Genomic DNA, 19,167 nt, shown 5'->3' on the forward strand with positions numbered 1-19,167 from the left:
GGGTTATAGTGGCAATCTGGGGACAACAACAAGGTTACAGTGGCAATCTGGGGACATTAGGAAAAGTTAGCGTGGCAATCTGGGGACAACAGGAAGGGTTATAGTGGCAATCTGGGGACAACAACCAGGTTATCGTGGCAATCTGGGGACAACATCGAGGTTATAGTGGCAATCTGGGGACAACATCCAGTTTATAGTGGCAATCTGGGAACAACATCCAGCTAATAGTGGCAATCTGGGGACAACAACCAGCTTATTGTGGCAATCTGGGGACATTAGGAAGGGTTATAGTGACAATCTGGAGACAACAGGAAGGGATATAGTGACAATCTGGGGACAACAGGAAGGGTTATAGTGGCAATCTGGGGACAACAACCAGGTTATCGTGGCAATCTGGGGACAACAGGAAGGGATATAGTGACAATCTGGGGACAACAGGAAGGGTTATAGTGGCAATCTGGGGACAACAACCAGGTTATAGTGACAATCATCTGGGGACAACAGGAAGGGTTATCGTGGCAATCTGGGGACAACAACCAGGTTATCGTGGCAATCCGGGGACAACAGGAAGGGATATAGTGACAATCTGGGGACAACAGGAAGGGTTATAGTGGCAATCTAGGTACAACATGAAGGCTTATAGTGGCAACATGGGGACAACAAACAGGTTATAGTGGCAATCTGGGGACAACAGGTTATAGTTGTAATTTGGGGACAACAACCAGGTTATAGAGACAATCTGGGATAACAACCAGGTTATAGTGGCAAACTGGGGACAACATCCAGTTTATAGTGGCAATCTGGGGACAACATCCATTTTATAGTGGCAATCTGGGGACAACAACCAGCTTATCGTGGCAATCTGGGGACATTAGGAAGGGTTATTGTGACAATCTGGGGACAACAGAAATGGATATAGTGACAATCTGGGGACAACAGGAAGGGTTATAGTGACAATCTGGGGACAACAACCAGGTTATAGTGGCAATCTGGGGACAACAACCAGGTTATCGTGGCAATCTGGGGACAACATCCAGGTTATCGTGGCAATCTAGGGACAACATCCAGCTTATAGTGGCAATCTTGGGACAACATCCAGTTAATAGTGGCAATCTGGGGACAACAACCAGCTTATCGTGGCAATCTGGGGACATTAGGAAGGGTTATAGTGACAATCTGGGGACAACAGGAAGGGATATAGTGACAATCTGGGGACAACAGGAAGGCTTATAGTGGCAGCATGGGGACAACAACCAGGTTATAGTGGCAATCTGGGGAAAACAACAGGTTATAGTTGTAATTTGGGGACAACAACCAGGTTATAGAGACAATCTGGGGACATTAGGAAGGGTTATAGTGACAATCTGGGGACAACAGGAAGGGATATAGTGACAATCTGGGGACAACAGGAAGGGTTATAGTGACAATCTGGGGACAACAACCAGGTAATAGTGGCAATCTGGGGACAACAACCAGGTTATAGTGGCAATCTGGGGACAACAACCAGGTTATAGTGGCAATCTGGGGACAACATCCATTTTATAGTGGCAATCTGGGGACAACAACCAGCTTATCGTGGCAATCTGGGGACATTAGGAAGGGTTATAGTGACAATCTGGGGACAACAGGAAGGGATATAGTGACAATCTGGGGACAACAGGAAGGGTTATAGTGACAATCTGGGGACAACAACCAGGTAATAGTGGCAATCTGGGGACAACAACCAGGTTATAGTGGCAATCTGGGGACAACAACCAGGTTATAGTGGCAATCTGGGGACAACAGGAAGAGTTATAGTGACAATCTGGGGACAACAACCAGGTTATAGTGGCAATCTGGGGACAACAGCAAGGGTTATAGTGACAATCTGGGGACAACAACCAGGTTATAGTGACAATCTGGGGACAACAGGAAGGGTTATAGTGACAATCTGGGGACAACAACCAGGTTATAGTGGCAATCTGGGGACAACAGCCAGGTTATAGTGACAATCTGGGGACAACAGGAAGGGTTATAGTGAAAATCTTTGGACAACATTAAGGTTATCGTGGCAATCTCGGAGCAACAGGAAGGGTTATAGTGACAATCTGGGGACAACAGGAAGGGTTATAGTGACAATCTGGGGACAACAGGAAGGGTTATAGTGGCAATCTGGGGACAACAGGAAAGGTTACGGTGACAATCTGGGGACAACAACCAGGTTATAGTGGCAATCTGGGGACAACAGGAAGAGTTATAGTGACAATCTGGGGACAACAACCAGGTTATAGTGGTAATCTGGGGACAACAGGAAAAGTTATAGTGACAATCTGGGGACAACAACCAGGTTATAGTGGCAATCTGGGGACAACAGCAAGGGTTATAGTGACAATATGGGGACAACAACCAGGTTATAGTGACAATCTGGGGACAATATGAAGGGTTATAGTGACATTCTGGAGACAAGAGGAAGGGGTTTGGGTTATGTTATAGCTGTCTGCGAGAGAGAGAGAAACAGATAAAGACAGAGAGACATTGAGAACTCACCTTGCAGTCACAGCCCATCTGGTATCTGTAGTTGAGGTTCTTCTTCTGCGACATGGACAGGTTGTCCCAGGGTTCTACCAGATCACACAGTCCAATGGACACCTTCCCATCACTCCACATACTACCTGCAATACCACACAGACACCTGAGTGTGCATGCGATGGGCTCTATTCTGCCCAGTAGTGTTCTATTATCATATGAACCACAGGCCATGATGGGCTCTATTCCCCTGCCCAGTAGTGTTCTATTATCATATGAACCACAGGCCATGATGGGCTCTATTCCCCTGCCCAGTAGTGTTCTATTATCATATGAACCAGTACTTTACCTGACAGCAGGTAGTGGACCTTGTTGTTGGAGTCTAGTTGGACTCCACACAGGGAGGAGAAGATGGGTGTGTACACATACTGGATGTCCTTCACCTTCTCAAAGCCTTTAAACATCTACAGGGTGGAGGACAAAAACAAACCTTTAGTGTTGCACAGCGCTCCAACTATAATCTACATGTACCATACCAACCTTTAGTGTTGCACAGCGCTCCAACTATAATCTACAGTCGTGGCCAAAAATATTGGCACCCTTGCACTTTTTTCAAATAATGCACAATTTCTCCCAGAAAACTGTTGAAATAAAAATATATTTTGGTATCCACATATGTTTGTCTTTGGTTTTGCAGTTGAACAAAACAAAAAAATCAGAATAATTTACTAAATGTTAATTTATTCCACAAAGAAATTCTAAAATGGCCTGGACAATATTATTGGCAACTTCTAGAAGTAGTTAGAAATAATTAGCAGGTGATTCTCTTTTAGTTTGGAATTGAACTCACCTGTGGTGAGTTGCAGGTGCCTGCAATATAAAAATCACTTGTTCAACCAGTTTGAATATTGAAAAGGACTCATTTTCCTGTTTTGTGTCACTGTGTGTACCTCAATGAGCATGAAGAAAAAAATGAAAACCAGAATTATCTGAGGAGGTCAGACAAAAGATTATAGTCAAGCATGGACAGTTTCAAGGCTACAAGTCCATCTCCAGAGACCTTGATGTTCCTGTTTCCACCGTACGTAATGTTATCAAGATGTTTAAGGCCCATGCCACTGTAGCCAACCTCCATGGACGTGGCCGCAAGAGAGAACTTGATGGAAGATTGCAGCAAAGGCTTGTTTGAATGGTGGAGAAAGCACCTCGATCAACTGCCAGACAGTTTCAACTCGCACCATCCGTCACCAACTCAATGAAAGGGGGTTATATGGTAGGAGACCCAGGAGGGCCCCACTGCTGAGAGAGAGACATAAGAAAGCATGACTGCAATTTGCCAAAACACACCTGAACATGCCAAAATCCTTCTGGGAGAATGTCCTGTGGACAGATGAGATGTAAACATCTCTATGTTTACAGAAAACAAAATGAAGCCTTATAAGAAAAGAACCCCTTCCCTACAGTCAAACATGGCGGAGGTTCAGTGATGTCCCTACAGTCAAACATGGAGGAGGTTTAGTGATGTCCCTACAGTCAAACATGGAGGAGGTTCAGTGATGTCCCTACAGTCAAACATGGAGGAGGTTCAGTGATGTCCCTACAGTCAAACATGGAGGAGGTTCAGTGATGTTTTGGGGCTTTGCTGCCTCTGCCACTGGTGCCTTGAACATGTGCGTGGCATCATGAAATCAGGAGAATACCAAGGCATTCTGGAGCACAATGTCAGACCCAGTGTCAGACAGCTGGGTCTCCGTTGAAGGGCATGGGTCTTCCAGCAGGACAATGACCCCAAACACACTTCAGAAAGCACCCAGGAATGGTTCGAGACAAACCTCGACTGTTCTGAAGTGGCCAGCAATGAGTCCAGAACTAAATCCCATTGAAAACTTGTGGAGAGATCTGAAAACAGCAGTTGGGCGAAGGCACCCTTCAAATCTGAAAGGCCGCTCAGCAAGGAAGAAGCCACTGCTCCAAAACCGCCATAAAAAAAGCCAGACTGCGTTTTTCAACCGCACATGGGGACAAAGTTCGTACTTTTTGGAGAAATGCCCTCTGGTCTGATTAAACAAAAATAGAACTGTTTGGCCATAATGACCATCGTTATGTTTTGAGGAAAAAGGGGAAGGCTTGCAAGCCGAAGAACACCATCCCAACCGTGAAGCACGGGGGTGGCAGCATCATGCTGTGGGGTTACTTTGTTGTAGGAGGGACTGGTGTACTTCATAAAATAGATGGCATCATGAGGAAGGAAAATTATGTAGATATATTGAAGCAACATCTCAAGACATCAGTCAAGAAGTTAAAAATTGGTCGCAAATGGTCTTCCAAATGAACAATGACCCCAAGCAAACTTCCAGAGTTGTGGAAAAATGGCTTAAGGACAACAAAGTCAAGGTATTGGAGTGGCCATCACAAAGCACTGACCTCAATGCTATAGAAAATCTGAGGGCAGAACTGAAAAAGCATGTGCAAACAAGGAGGCCTACAAACCTGACTCAGTTACACCAGCTATGTCAGGAGGAATGGGCCAAAATTCACCCAACTTATTGTGGGAAGCTTGTGGAAGGCTACCCAAAACGTTTGACCCAAGTTAAACAATTTTAAGGCAATGCTACCAAATACTAATTGAGTGTATGTAAACTTCTGACCCAATGGGAATGTGATGAAATAAATAAAAGCTGAAATAAATAATTGTCTCTACTATTATTCTGACATTTCACATTCTTAAAATAAAGTAGTGATCCTAACTGACCTAAGACAGGGAATTTTTACTAGGATTAAATGTCAGGAATTGTGAAAAACTGAGTTTAAATATATTTGGCTAAGGTGTATCTAAACTTCCTAATTCAACTGTAGGTCCTGGATGGCAGGAAGCTTGGCCCCAGTGATGTACTGGGCCGTACGCACTACCCTCTGTAGCGCCTTACGGTCGGATGCCGAGCAGTTGTCATACCAGGCGGTGATGCAACCGGTCAGGATGCTCTCAATGGTGCAGCTGTATAACGATTTGAGGATCTGGGGACCCAGGCCAAATCTTTTCAGTCTCCTGAGGAGGAAAAGGCGTTGTCGTGCCCTCTTTACGACTTTCTTGGTGTGTTTGGACCATGATAGTTTGTTAGTGATGTTGACACCAAGGAATTGCTGCAAAGAAACTACTACTAAAGGACACCAATGTCACGCCCTGGCTCTGGGGACTCTAGTATGTTGAGCCAGGGTGTGAGTTTTCATTTGTTTTTCGTTCTAGTTTTGTAGTTCTATGTTGGCCAGTGTGGTCTCAATCAGAGGCAACGTGTATCAGCTGTTGCTTGTTGTCTCTGATTAAGCAGCCAGTTTTCCCACAGTGTTTGTGGGATCTTGTTCCTGTGTAGGTTTGTGTTTTTGCACCTTTAGACGTCACATATCGATTTGTTGTTTTTGTTCGTGTAATCATTATTTAATAAATATGTTCACCTTCCACGCTGCGCCTTGGTCCTCTGTATCCGACGATCGTGACAACCAATAAGAAGAAGAGACTTGCTTGGGCCAAGAAACACAAGCAATGGACATTAGACCGGTAAAAATCTGTCCTTTGTCAAAAGTTTGGACACACCTACTCATTCAAGGGTTTTTCTTTTTTTAAACTGTTCTACATTGTAGAATAATAGTGAATACATCAAAACTATGAAATAACACATATGGAATCATGTAGTAACTAAAAAAGTGTTAAACAAATCAAAATATATTTTAGATTCTTCAAAGCAGCCACCCTTTTCCTTGATGACAGCCTTGCACACTCTTGGCATTCTCTCAACCAGCTTCACCTGGAATGCTTTTCCAACAGTCTTGAAGGAGTTCCCACAAATGCTGAGAACTTGTTGGCTGCTTTTCCTTCAATCTGCGGTCCAACTCATCCCAAACCATCTCAATTGGATTGAGGTCGGGTGATTGTGGATTGCAGGTCATCTGATGCAGCACTCCATCACTCTCCTTCTTGGTCATATAGCCCTTACACAGCCTGGAGGTGTGTTGGGTCATTGTCCTGTTGAAAAACAAATAATAGTCCCACTAAGCGCAAACCAGATGGATGGCGTATCGCTGCAGAATGATGTGATAGCCATGCTGGTTAAGTGTGCCTTGAATTCTAAATGAATCACTGACAGTGTCACCAGCAAAGCACCCCCACACCATCACACTTTATCCTCCATGCCTCACCGTGGGAACCACACATGCGGAGGTCATCCATTCACCTGCACTGTGTCTCACAAAGACACGGCGGTTGGAACCAAAAATCTCAAATTTGGACTCATCAGACCAAAGGACAGATTTCCACTGGTCTAATGTCCATTGGTCGTGTTTCTTGGCCCAAGCAAGTCTCTTGTTCTTATTGGTGTTCTTTAGTAGTGGTTTCTTTGCAGCAATTCAACCATGAAGGCCTGATTCACGCAGTCTCCTCTGAACAGTTGATGTTGTGATGTGTCTGTCACTTGAACTCTGAAGCATTTATTTGGGCTGCAATTTCTGAGGCTGGTAACTCTAATGAACTTATCCTCTGCAGCAGAGGTAACTCTGGGTTTCCTTTCCTGTGGCGGTCCTCATGAGAGCCAGTTTCATCATAGCGCTTGATGTTTTTTGTGACTGCACTTGAAGAAACGTACAAAGTTCTTGAAATTGTTCTTGATTGACAGACCTTCATGTCTTTAAGGAATAACAGACTGTCGTTTCTCTTTGCTTATTTGAGCTATTCTTGGTCTTTTACCAAGTAGGGCTATCTTCTGTATGTCACCCCTACCTTGTCACAACACAACTGATTGGCTCAAACGCATTCCGAACTAAATAAATACCACAAATTAACTTTTAAGAAGGCACACCTGTTAATTGAAAGGCATTCCAGGTGACTACCTCATGAAGCTGGTTGAGAGAATGCCAAAAGTGTGCAAAGCTGTCATCAAGGCAAAGGGTGGCTATTTTGAAGAATCTCACAAATAAAATATATTTTGATTTGTTTAACACTTTTTTGGTTACTACATGATTCCATATGTGCTATTACATAGTTTTGATGTCTTCACTATTATTCTACAATGTAGAAAATAGTACAAATAAAGAAAAACCCTTGAATGAGTAGGTGTGTCTGGTACTGTATATAGGTGTCCAAACATTTGACTGGTACTGTGTGTGTGTTTATATATATATATATATTAGGGGTGTAATAGAAAATAGAGCTCTATCTATCTAGCTATATCTCTATCTATATATACTACCGTTCAAAAGTTTGGGGTAACTTAGAAAATGTCCTTGTTTTCGAAAGAAAAGCAAAACAAAAATCCATTAAAATAACATCAAATTGATCAGAAATACAGTTCAGACATGGTTAATGTTGTAAATGGATATTGTAGCTGGAAACTGCTGATTTTTAATGGAATATCTAAATAGGCGTACAGAGGCCCATTATCAGCAACCATCAGTCCTGTGTTCCAATGACACATTGTGTTTGCTAATCCAAGTTTATCATTTTAAAAGGCTAATTGATCATTAGAAAACCCTTTTGCAATTATGTTAGCACAGCTGAAAACTGTTGTGCTGATTAAAGAAGCAATAGAACTGGCCTTCTTGAGACTAGTTGAGTATCTGGAGCATCAGCAATTTTGGGTTCGATTACAGGATCAAAATGGCCAGAAACAAATAACTTTCTTCTGAAACTCGTCAGTCTATTCTTGTTCTGAGAAATGAAGGCTATTCCATGCGAGAAATTGCCAAGAAACTGAAGATCTCGTACAACGCTGTGTACTACTCCCTTCACAGAACAGCACAAACTGGCTCTAACCAGAATAGAAAGAGGAGTGGGAGGCTCCAGTGCACGACTGAGCAAGAGGACAAATACATTAGAGTGTCTAGTTTGAGAAACAGATGCCTCAAAGGTCCTCAACTGGAAGCTTCATTAAATAGTACCTGCAAAACACCAGTCTCAACGTCAACAGTGAAGAGGCGACTCCGGGATGCTGACCTAGGCAGAGTTGCAAAAAAAAAAAAAAAAAAAGCTGCCCAGTGACACAAGACTTCCAGACGAGTTAAACCACTTCTATGCTCGCTTCGAGGCAAGCAACACTGAAGCATGCATGAGAGCACCAGCTGTTCCGGATGACTATGTGATCACGCTCTCCGTAGCCAATGTGAGTAAGACTTTTAAGCAGGTCAACATTCACAAGGCCGCAGGGCCAGACGGATTACCAGGATGTGTACTCCAAGCATGTGCTGACCAACTGGCAAGTGTCTTCACTGACATTTTCAACATGTTCCTGACTGAGTCTGTAATACCAACATGTTTCAAGCAGACCACCATAGTCCCTGTGCCCAAGGACACTAAGATGCACTGACATCTGTAGCCATGAAGTGCTTTGAAAGGCTGGTCATGGCTCACATCAACACCATTATCCCAGAAACCCTTGACCCACTCCAAATTGCATACCGCCCCAACAGATCCACAGATGATGCAATCTCTATTGCACTCCACACTGCCCTTTCCCACCTGGACAAGAGGAACACCTACGTGATAATGCTATTCATTGACTACAGCTCAGCATTCAACACCATAGTGTCCTCAAAGCTCATCACTAAGCTAAGGATCCTGGGACTAAACACCTCCCTCTTCAACTGGATCCTGGACTTCTTCTGGACGGGCCGCCCCAGGTGGTAAGGGGGTAGGTAACAACACATCTGCCACACTGATCCTCAAAACGGGGGCCCCTCAGGGGTGCGTGCTCAGTCCACTCCTATACTCCCTGTTCACCCATGACTGCATGGCCAGGCACGACTCCCAACACCATCATTAAGTTTGCCGACGACACAACAGTGGTAGGCCTGATCACCGACAACGATGAGACAGCCTATAGGGAGGAGGTCAGAGACCTGGCTGTGTGGTGCCAGGATAACAACCTCTCCCTCAACGTGACCAAGACAAAGGAGATGATTGTGGACTACAGGAAAAAAAATCTCATCGACGGGGCTGTAGTGGAACAGGTTAAGAGCTTCAAGTTCCTTGGTGTCCACATCACCAACGAACTATCATGGTCCAAACACACCAAGACAGTCGTGAAGAGGGCATGACAAAGCCTATTCCCCCTCAGGAGACTGAAAAGATTTGGCATGGGTCCTCAGATCCTCAAAAAATCCTACAGCTGCACCATTGAGAGCATCCTGACTGGTTGCATCACCGCCTGGTATGGCAACTGCTCGGCCTCCGACCGCAAGGCACTACAGAGGGTAGTGCGACGCCCAGTACATCACTGGGGCCAAGCTTCCTGCCATCCAGGACCTCTGTACCAGGCGGTGTCAGAGGAAGGCCCTCAAATTGTCAAAGACTCCAGCCACCTAGTCATAGACCGCTCTCTCTGCTACCGCACGGCAAGCGGTACCGGAGTGCCAAGTCTAGGTCCAAAAGACTTCTCAACAGCTTCTACCCCCAAGCCATAAGACTCCTGAACAGCTAATCATGGCTACCCGAACTATTTGCACTGCCACCCCACCCCACCCCATCTTTTTAGCTGCTGCTATTCTGTTAATTATTTATGCATAGTCACTTTAACTCTACCCACATGTACATATTACCTCAACTACCTCAACTAGCCGGTGCCCCCGCACATTGACTCTGCACCGGTACCCCCCTGTATATATAGCCTCCGTACTGTTATTTTAATTTACCTCTGTTCTTTTTTTCTCAACACTTTTTTGTTTTATTTTACTTTTTTATTAAAAAATAAATGCATTGTTGGTTAAGGGCTGTAAGTAAGCATTTCACTGTAATGTCTACACCTGTTTGTATTCGGCGCATGTGGCCAATACAATTTGATTTGATTTGAGATACAGTTCCAATATTCTACTGTAGATAAAGCTGTAGATACAGGACCAATATTCTACTGTAGATAAAGCTGTAGATACAGGACCAACATTCTACTGTAGATAACTCTGTAGATACAGGACCAATATTCTACTGTAGATAACTCTGTAGATACAGGACCAATATTCTACTGTAGATAACTCTGTAGATACAGGACCAATATTCTACTGTAGATAACTCTGTAGATACAGGACCAATATTCTACTGTAGATAACTCTGTAGATACAGGACCAATATTCTACTGTAGATAAAGATGTAGATACAGGGCCAATATTCTACTGTAGATAACTCTGTAGATACAGGACCAATATTCTACTGTAGATAAAGCTGTAGATACAGGACCAATATTCTACTGTAGATATCTCTGTAGATACAGGACCAATATTCTACTGTAGATATCTCTGTAGATACAGGACCAATATTCTACTGTAGATAACTATGTAGATACAGAACCAATATTCTACTGTAGATATCTCTGTAGATACAGAACCAATATTCTACTGTAGATATCTCTGTAGATACAGGACCAATATTCTACTGTAGATAAAGCTGTAGATACAGGACCAATATTCTACTGTAGATATCTCTGTAGATACAGAACCAATAGTCTACTGTAGATATCTCTGTAGATACAGGACCAATATTCTACTGTAGATTCTCTGTAGATACAGGACCAATATTCTACTGTAGATAAAGCTGTAGATACAGGACCAATATTCTACTGTAGATAACTCTGTAGATACAGGACCAATATCCTACTGTAGATATCTCTGTAGATACAGGACCAATATTCTACTGTAGATAAAGCTGTAGATACAGGACCAATATTCTACTGTAGATATCTCTGTAGATACAGGACCAATATTCTACTGTAGATAAAGCTGTAGATACAGGACCAATATTCTACTGTAGATAAAGCTGTAGATAGAGGACCAAGGTTCTACTGGACTCACCTTGATCAGTTTGATCTCATATTGGATCATCTTCAGGTAAGGAGAAGAGCTGTTGCTAGGAGACACAACCTTTTCCCCAGAGATCTTTGCTCTGATCACTGAAAATCAAGGAGAGGATCTGATTAGCACCCACACCCACTCCACTGGACATACAGTGCATTCACAAAGTATTCAGACCCCTTCCCTTTTTCCACATTTTTTAGGTTACAGACTTATTCTAAAATGGATTCAATAAAAAATGTTCCTCAACAATCTACACACAATACCCCATAATGATCAAAGCAAAAACAGGTTTTTAGAATTGCTTTCAAATGTATACAAAATAAATAAAAGAAATACCTTCTTTACATAAGTGTTTAGACCCTTTGCTATGAGACTTGAAATTGAGCTCAGGTGCTTCCTGTTTCCATTGATCATCCTTGAGATGTTTCTACAACTTGATTGGAGTCCACCTGTGGTAAATTCAATTGATTGGACATGATTTGGAAAGGCACACACCTGTCTATCTAATGTCCCACAGTTGACAGTGTATGTCAGAGCAAAAACCAAGCCATGAGGTCGAAGGAATTGTCCATAGAGCTCCGAGACAGGAATGTGTCGAGGCACAGATCTGGGAAAGGGTACCAAAACATTTCTGCAGAATTGAAGGTCCCCAAGAACACAGTGGCCTCCATCATTCTTAAATGGAAGAAGTTTGGAACCACCAAGACTCTTCCTAGAGCTGGCCGCCCAGCCAAACTGAGTAATCGGGGGAGAAGGGCCTTGGTCAGGGAGGTGACCTAGAACCTGATGATCACCCTGACAGAGCTCCAGAGTTCCTCTGTGGAGATGGGAGAACCTTCCAGAAGGACAACCATCTCTGCAGCACTCCACCAATCAGGCCTTTATGGTGGAGTGGCCAGACGGAAGCCACTCCTCAGTAAAAGGCACATGACAGCCCGCTTGGAGATTGCCAAAAGCCACCTAAAGGACTCAGACCATGAGAAACAAGATTCTCTGGTCTGATGAAACCAAGATTGAACTCTTTGGTCTGAATGCCATGCATGGTGGTGGCAGCATCATGCTGTGGGGATGTTTTTCAGCAGCAGGGACTGGGAGACTAGTCAGGATCGAGGGAAAGATGAACGGAGCAAAGTACAGAGTGGGGCGAAGGTTAACCTTCTAAAATGTTTTACATTTTTAGTCATTTAGCAAACGCTCTTATCCAGAGCGACTTACAGTTTTTTGTGAGTGCATACATTTTCATACTGGCCCCCCATGGGAATCGAACCCACAACCCTGGCTTTGCAAATGCCATGCTCTACCAACTGAGCCACACGGGACAACGACCCTAAGCACACAGCCAAGACATTGCAGGAGTGGCTTCGGGACAAGTTTCTGAATGTCCTTGAGTGTCCCAGCCAGATCCCGGACTTGAACCTGATTGAACATCTCTGGAGAGACCTGAAAATAGCTGTGGAGCAACGCTCCCCATCCAACCTGACAGAGCTTGAGAGGTTCTGCAGAGAAGAATGGGAGAAACTCCCCAAATACAGGTGTGCCAAGCTTGTAGTGTTATACCCAAGAAGACTCGAGGCTGCAATCGCTGCCAAAGGTGCTTCCTCAAAGTACTGAGTAAAGGGTCTGAATACTTATGTCAATGTATATTTCAGTATTTGTTTATTTTATAAATATGCAAAAAAAAGCTTTGTCATTATGGAGTTTTGTGTGTAGATTGATGAGGGGAAAAAAACAACTTAATCCATTTTAGAATACGGCTGTAAAGTAACAAAATGTGGAAATAGTGAAGGGGTCTGAATACTTTACGAATACACTGTACATTCTGATTAACCCCCCACATCCACTCCACTTGACATACATTCTGATTAACCCCCCACACCCACTCCACTTGACATACATTCTGATTAACCCCCCACACCCACTCCACTTGACATACATTCTGATTAACCCCCCACACCCACTCCACTTGACATACATTCTGATTACCCCCCCACATCCACTCCACTTGACATACATTCTGGATTAACCCCCCACATCCACTCCACTTGACATACATTCTGATTACCCCCCACACCCACTCCACTTGACATACATTCTGATTAACCCCCCACACCCACTCCACTTGACATACATTCTGATTAACCCCCCACACCCACTCCACTTGACATACATTCTGATTAACCCCACACCCACTCCACTTGACATACATTCTGATTAACCCCCACACCCACTCCACTTGACATACATTCTGATTACCCCCCCACATCCACTCCACTTGACATACATTCTGATTAACCCCCCACACCCACTCCACTTGACATACATTCTGATTAAGCCCCCATACCCACTCTACTGGACATTTGTATTTCTTATGGATCCCCATTAGCTGTTGCCAAGGCAGCAGCTACTCTTCCTGGGGTCCAGCAAAATTAAGGCAGTTTTAACATTGTAAAAACATTACAATACATTCACAACAGATTTCTCAAGACATTAAGTGTGTGCCCTCAGGCCATTACTCTACTACTACTACATACAGCCAAAAGTTTGGACACACCTACTCATTCCAGGGTTTTTCTTTATTTGTACTATTTTCTACATTGTAGAATAATAGTGAAGACATCAAAACGATGTAGTAACCAAAAAAGTGTTAAACAAATCAAAATATAAATATCTTTGAGATTCTTCAAAGTAGCCACCCTTTGCCTTGACGACAGCTTTGCACAAAGTTTACAGTCCAGGGTTACTCCAAGCAGTTTAGTCACCTCAACTTGCTCAATTTCCACATTATTCATTACAGGATTTAGTTGAGGTTTAGGGTTTAGTGAATGATTTGTCCCAAATACAATGCTTGTAGTTTTTGAAATATTTAGGACTAACTTATTCCTTGCCACCCTTTCTGAAACTAACTGAAGCTCTTTAAGTGTTGCAGTCATTTCAGTCACTGTAGTAGCTGACATGTATAGTGTTGCATCATCTGCATACATAAACACACTGGCTTTACTCAAAGCCAGTAGCATGTCGTTAGTAAAGACAAAAAAATGTAGTGGATTGAGAAAAGTAAGGTGCCTAGACAGCTGCCCTGGGGAACTCCTAATTCTACCAATTTGGAGAGGCTTCCATTATAGAACACCCTCTGTGTTCTGTTAGACAGGTAACTCTTTATTCACAATATAGCAGGGGGTGTAAAGCCATAACACATACGTTTTTCCAGCAGCAGACTATGATCGATAATGTCAAAAGCTGCACTGGAGTCTCGAAAAACAGCCCCCACAATCTTTTTATTATCAATTTCTCTCCGCCAATCAAATCAAATCAAATCAAATTTTATTGGCCACATGCGCCGAATACAACAGGTGTAGACAATACAGTGAAATGCTTACTTACAGCCCTTAACCAACAATGCATTTATTTTTTAATAAAGAAAGTAAAATAAAACAACAACAAAAAAGTGTTGAGAAAAAAAGAGCAGAAGTAAAATAAAATAACAGTAGGGAGGCTATATATACAGGGGGATACCGGTGCAGAGTCAATGTGCGGCGCACCGGCTAGTTGAGGTAGTAGAGGTAATATGTACATGTGGGTAGAGTTAAAGTGACTATGCATAAATAATTAACAGAGTAGCAGCAGCGTAGAAAGATGGGGTGGGGGTGGGGGGGCAGTGCAAATAGTTCTGGTAGCCATGATTAGCTGTTCAGGAGTCTTATGGCTTGGGGGTTAGAAGCTGTTGAGAAGTATTTTGGACCTAGACTTGGTAGCAGAGAGAACAGTCTATGACTAGGGTGGCTGGAGTCTTTAACAATTTTGAGGGCCTTCCTCTGACACTGCCTGGTATAGAGGTCCTGGATGGCAGGAAGCTTGGCCCCAGTGATGTAATGGGCCGTATGCACTACCCTCTGTAGTGCCTTGCGGTCGGAGGCCGAGCAGTTGCCATACCAGGCGGTGATACAACCAGTCAGGATGCGCTAGATGGTGCAGCTGTAGAATTTTTTGAGGATCTGAGGACCGATGCCAAATCTTTTCAGTCTCCTGAGTGGGAATCATCAGTCATTTGTGTAAGCGCTGTGCTTGTTGAATGTCCTAAAATAGCATTGTATCTGGTAAAACAAATTATCTTTCAAAAGTGTATTAAGTGTTGGTAACAGGCTGTTTGAGCCATTAGAGGGTTTTTTATTATTCTTAGGTAGTGGAATGACTTCCAGGCCTGAGGGCTCACACATTCTAGTAGGTTTAAATTGAAAATATGGCAAAAAGGAGTGGCAATATCGTCCGCTATTATCCTCAGTAATTTTCCATCAAAGTTGTCAGACCCCGGTGGCTGGTCATTGTTGATAGTCAACAGTAATTTTTCACCTCTTCAACACTCACTTTACGAATTCAAAATTACAACGCTTGTCTTTCATAATTTGGTCAGATATACTTGGATGTGTAGTGTCAGTGTTTGTTGCTGGCATGTCATGCCTAAGTTTGCTAATCTTGCCAATGAAATATGTAAATGCATGAATGAAATATACATTAAATAGATAATGTACGTTTGCTGAAGCATTATGACATCTCAGCGACACAATGGTAGGGATTAAATGTGTTGGGCGTGGGTCATTGATAAGTCATTGTCTCAACTCAGCCTTATAATGCTGTGAAAGAATCCAGTAACCCAAATGATTTGGGTGGATCCCATCCTCCTTATCATACGACATATGTTTCCAGAAGGTATCAAAATTGTCAATAAATATTACACAGACAGAGCTGCAATAGTCTCGTAGCCAGTTATGGAGGGCTAAAAGTCTGCTGAACCATTCAATGCCACGATTTAGGGAGGGCAGAGGGCCAGATATTATGGGGCGTTTGTTGGTGTCAAGTAGAGACCCAATCAGCTCTTTAAAATCCATCTTCAGCTGTTCTGAGCTGCCCTTCATAATGTCATTGAATCCCACATGAAATATGATAGACTACATTTCCTGATGCTAGTTTAAAATGTTTGGGAGCATCTTATTGATGTCCTGTACTCGTGCCCTTGGATAGCACAAAGACATACATTCTGATTAACCCCTCACACCAACTCCACTGGACATATACTGCTACACAGACAGATCTAGGTATCTCATCCACCAGTAATGAGTCCTGAGTTATTCCTTTCTGGGATAGAAATCAACGACCCTCCTGGAATCACAAGTACCTGGCTCCTCCATGCTCAGATGAAACAACACAGAACCATTCTCACTGATGGATGAATGAACAGGACCACTAGCCAGCATGCTGCTGAATCTACCCCCAAAATAGAGATCTTTAACTATAGACATGTTGTTGTTTTTATTAGTCTTGACATTAAATACTAAACCAGGGTTGTGTACTAATGTTTCAGTGAGTTAAGAACAATACAGTACAGTACAGTGTTAGTGAAGCTAGATATCCGGGTGGTGGAAAAGCAGCCTGCTAACAACTCAGCTTCCCGGAGGAATCTGCCTACAATTACAAACACATGTCTGTCATTCCTTCCTCATTGTTCAATCTGAGAGGCTGAATGCTCATTCAGCTGCACAGAGTGAAGTCCCTCTGAGAGTCCTCTGGAGGGTTAGGGTTCAGTCCCTCTCAGTACCTCTGAGAGGCCTGGGTTAGGGTTACAAAGGCCGGGGTTAGGGTTAGGGCCTATGGAGGGTTACATGTAAACCTCACCAGCCATGCTGTGTGCATGAGCATTGCAAAGTAAATGTACACATACATGTTATTCAATAATTTCACCTACACCGATTGCACACATGAACAAGCGTCTGCATAGCTTAGGGTTAGGGTTAGGGTTAGGGTTAGGGTTAACAAGCATCTGCATAGCGAAGGGTTAGGGTTAACAAGCATCTGCATAGCTTAGGGTTAGGGTTAACAAGCATCTGCATAGCCAAGGGTTAGGGTTAGGGTTAGGGTTAACAAGCATCTGCATGCATCTGCGGCTTTGGAATGCTCTACTATGCTAACAGACAGCCCGTGGAAAATATGCAAGAACTGTTCAAAATACAATCACTTTGCGAAAGTGTGTCGTTCTGCCCCAGCTACTAGCTCCACCCAGAACCTTATTTTCATCTCGCTCTCAACATGAACACACTGAAATCCGAACCGTCTCCACCAACCATGTGTCATTCAAGACATGCACTATGCAGCTGGGCGAGGTGGGTTTGCCATTGCGCTGCGGTGTCGATGCTGAACCTTGCCACTTACTACAAGTTTTTTAGTCACCTACCACTCCAACAGCCCTCCACTGCCCTGTGTGGGTACGGTAGATCCAAGATAGACATTGTAGGCACCCTCCAGGTCCCAGTACACTACGGCACCAAGCATGTGCCATCATTCACGTTTCACGTTGCAAAGCGGGGTGCCAACCTCCTGGGCCTAGACCTCTTCACAGGCTTGGGGTTCACACTGAGAGATGACAGTGGGTCAGCTATCCACCAAGTTACCTGCAACAGAACTGGCAAACTCTGTTTGATGAACTGGGCTGCCTCACAGCCTTTACTCACAGGCCCCTAGTGAACCCGGACGTGACCCCAGTCATGCAGCCCCAGCGGCGTATTCCCTTTGCACTGCGTGATGACGTCACAGTTGGAGGCAGGCATCAATGAGCCTGTCAACGCTGCCCCCTGGATTTCAAACTTGGTCATTGCAACCAAAAAGTCAGGTGGAATCCGGACCTGTGTGGATCTCCGTGCTGTGAACAAGGCCGTTGTCCCGGATAAGGACCCCTAACCTACAGGCCGTTGTCCCGGATAAGTACCCCTAACCTACAGGCTGTTGTCCCGGATAAGTACCCCTAACCTACAGGCCGTTGTCCCAGATAAGTACCCCTAACCTACAGGCTGTTTTCCCGGATAAGGACCCCTAACCTACAGGCCGTTGTCCCGGATAAGGACCCCTAACCTACAGGCCGTTGTCCCGGATAAGGACCCCTAACCTACAGGCCGTTGTCCCGGATAAGGACCCCTAACCTACAGGCCGTTGTCCCGGATAAGGACCCCTAACCTACAGGCCGTTGTCCCGGATAAGGACCCCTAACCTACAGGCCGTTGTCCCGGATAAGGACCCCTAACCTACAGGCTGTTGTCCCGGATAAGGACCCCTAACCTACAGGCTGTTGTCCCGGATAAGGACCCCTAACCTACAGGCCGTTGTCCCGGATAAGGACCCCTAACCTACAGGCCGTTGTCCCGGATAAGGACCCCTAACCTACAGGCCGTTGTCCCGGATAAGGACCCCTAACCTACAGGCCATTGTCCCGGATAAGGACCCCTAACCTACAGGCCGTTGTCCCGGATAAGGACCCCTAACCTACAGCTGAGGAGCTGTCCGCACAATTCCATGGCTCCACGATCTTCACGACGCTCGACCTTCGTCAGGGTTATCTTCAGGTACCCCTCCAACCAGCCAGCAGAGACCTCACAGCCTTTGTCACACATGCTGGCATGTTCAGATATACATGCATGCCTTTTGGACTTAGCTCCGCCTCCAGTTGCTTCCAGAAGGTGATGAGCACCATCCTCGCTGGAATACCTGGGGTGGCAGTCTATCTAGACAACATTGTGGTCCACGGCCCTGACCTCCACATCCATGACCATCGACTCCACAGAGTATTCAGTGCTGTACCGTGGAATAACCTGACCCTGAACGGTGGAAAGTCCACCTTTGCAGCTCCAGCCGTCGAGTTTATGGGGTTCCGCCTTTCGCCCAAAGGCATTTCCCCACTCATGTCGAACATTGAAGCCGTCCACTGCATCCCGGAGCCGACCTCAGCCTCTCAGGTGGCCTCATTCTTGGGCATGACAGCCTACTACCTCCGGTTTCTGCCCCACTACTCTCAGA

The 19,167-nt window shown here is 44.4% G+C and overlaps 2 protein-coding genes across 3 annotated transcripts in view; one reads left to right on the top strand and one right to left on the bottom strand.

Annotated features, from left to right (window-relative positions):
* The window catches only part of LOC121559648 (synapsin-2-like), a 264,426-nt gene that overhangs the window by 134,256 nt on the left and 111,003 nt on the right, over nucleotides 1–19,167 (top strand). The gene's annotated exons all lie outside the window — the stretch shown is intronic.
* LOC121559647 (metalloproteinase inhibitor 4) overlaps nucleotides 1–19,167 on the bottom strand; it is a 36,825-nt gene that overhangs the window by 6,112 nt on the left and 11,546 nt on the right. The window contains exons 2-4 of the mRNA XM_041872764.2: nucleotides 11,329–11,426; nucleotides 2,855–2,969; nucleotides 2,527–2,651 (exon numbers count right to left, since the gene is read on the bottom strand). Of these exons, the coding sequence (XP_041728698.1) occupies nucleotides 2,527–2,651; nucleotides 2,855–2,969; nucleotides 11,329–11,426 (338 nt within the window). The remainder of the gene's footprint in view (nucleotides 1–2,526; nucleotides 2,652–2,854; nucleotides 2,970–11,328; nucleotides 11,427–19,167) is intronic.

Source organism: Coregonus clupeaformis, unplaced genomic scaffold, assembly GCF_020615455.1.
Source record: "Coregonus clupeaformis isolate EN_2021a unplaced genomic scaffold, ASM2061545v1 scaf0212, whole genome shotgun sequence".
In the NCBI taxonomy this organism is placed as follows: domain Eukaryota; kingdom Metazoa; phylum Chordata; class Actinopteri; order Salmoniformes; family Salmonidae; genus Coregonus; species Coregonus clupeaformis.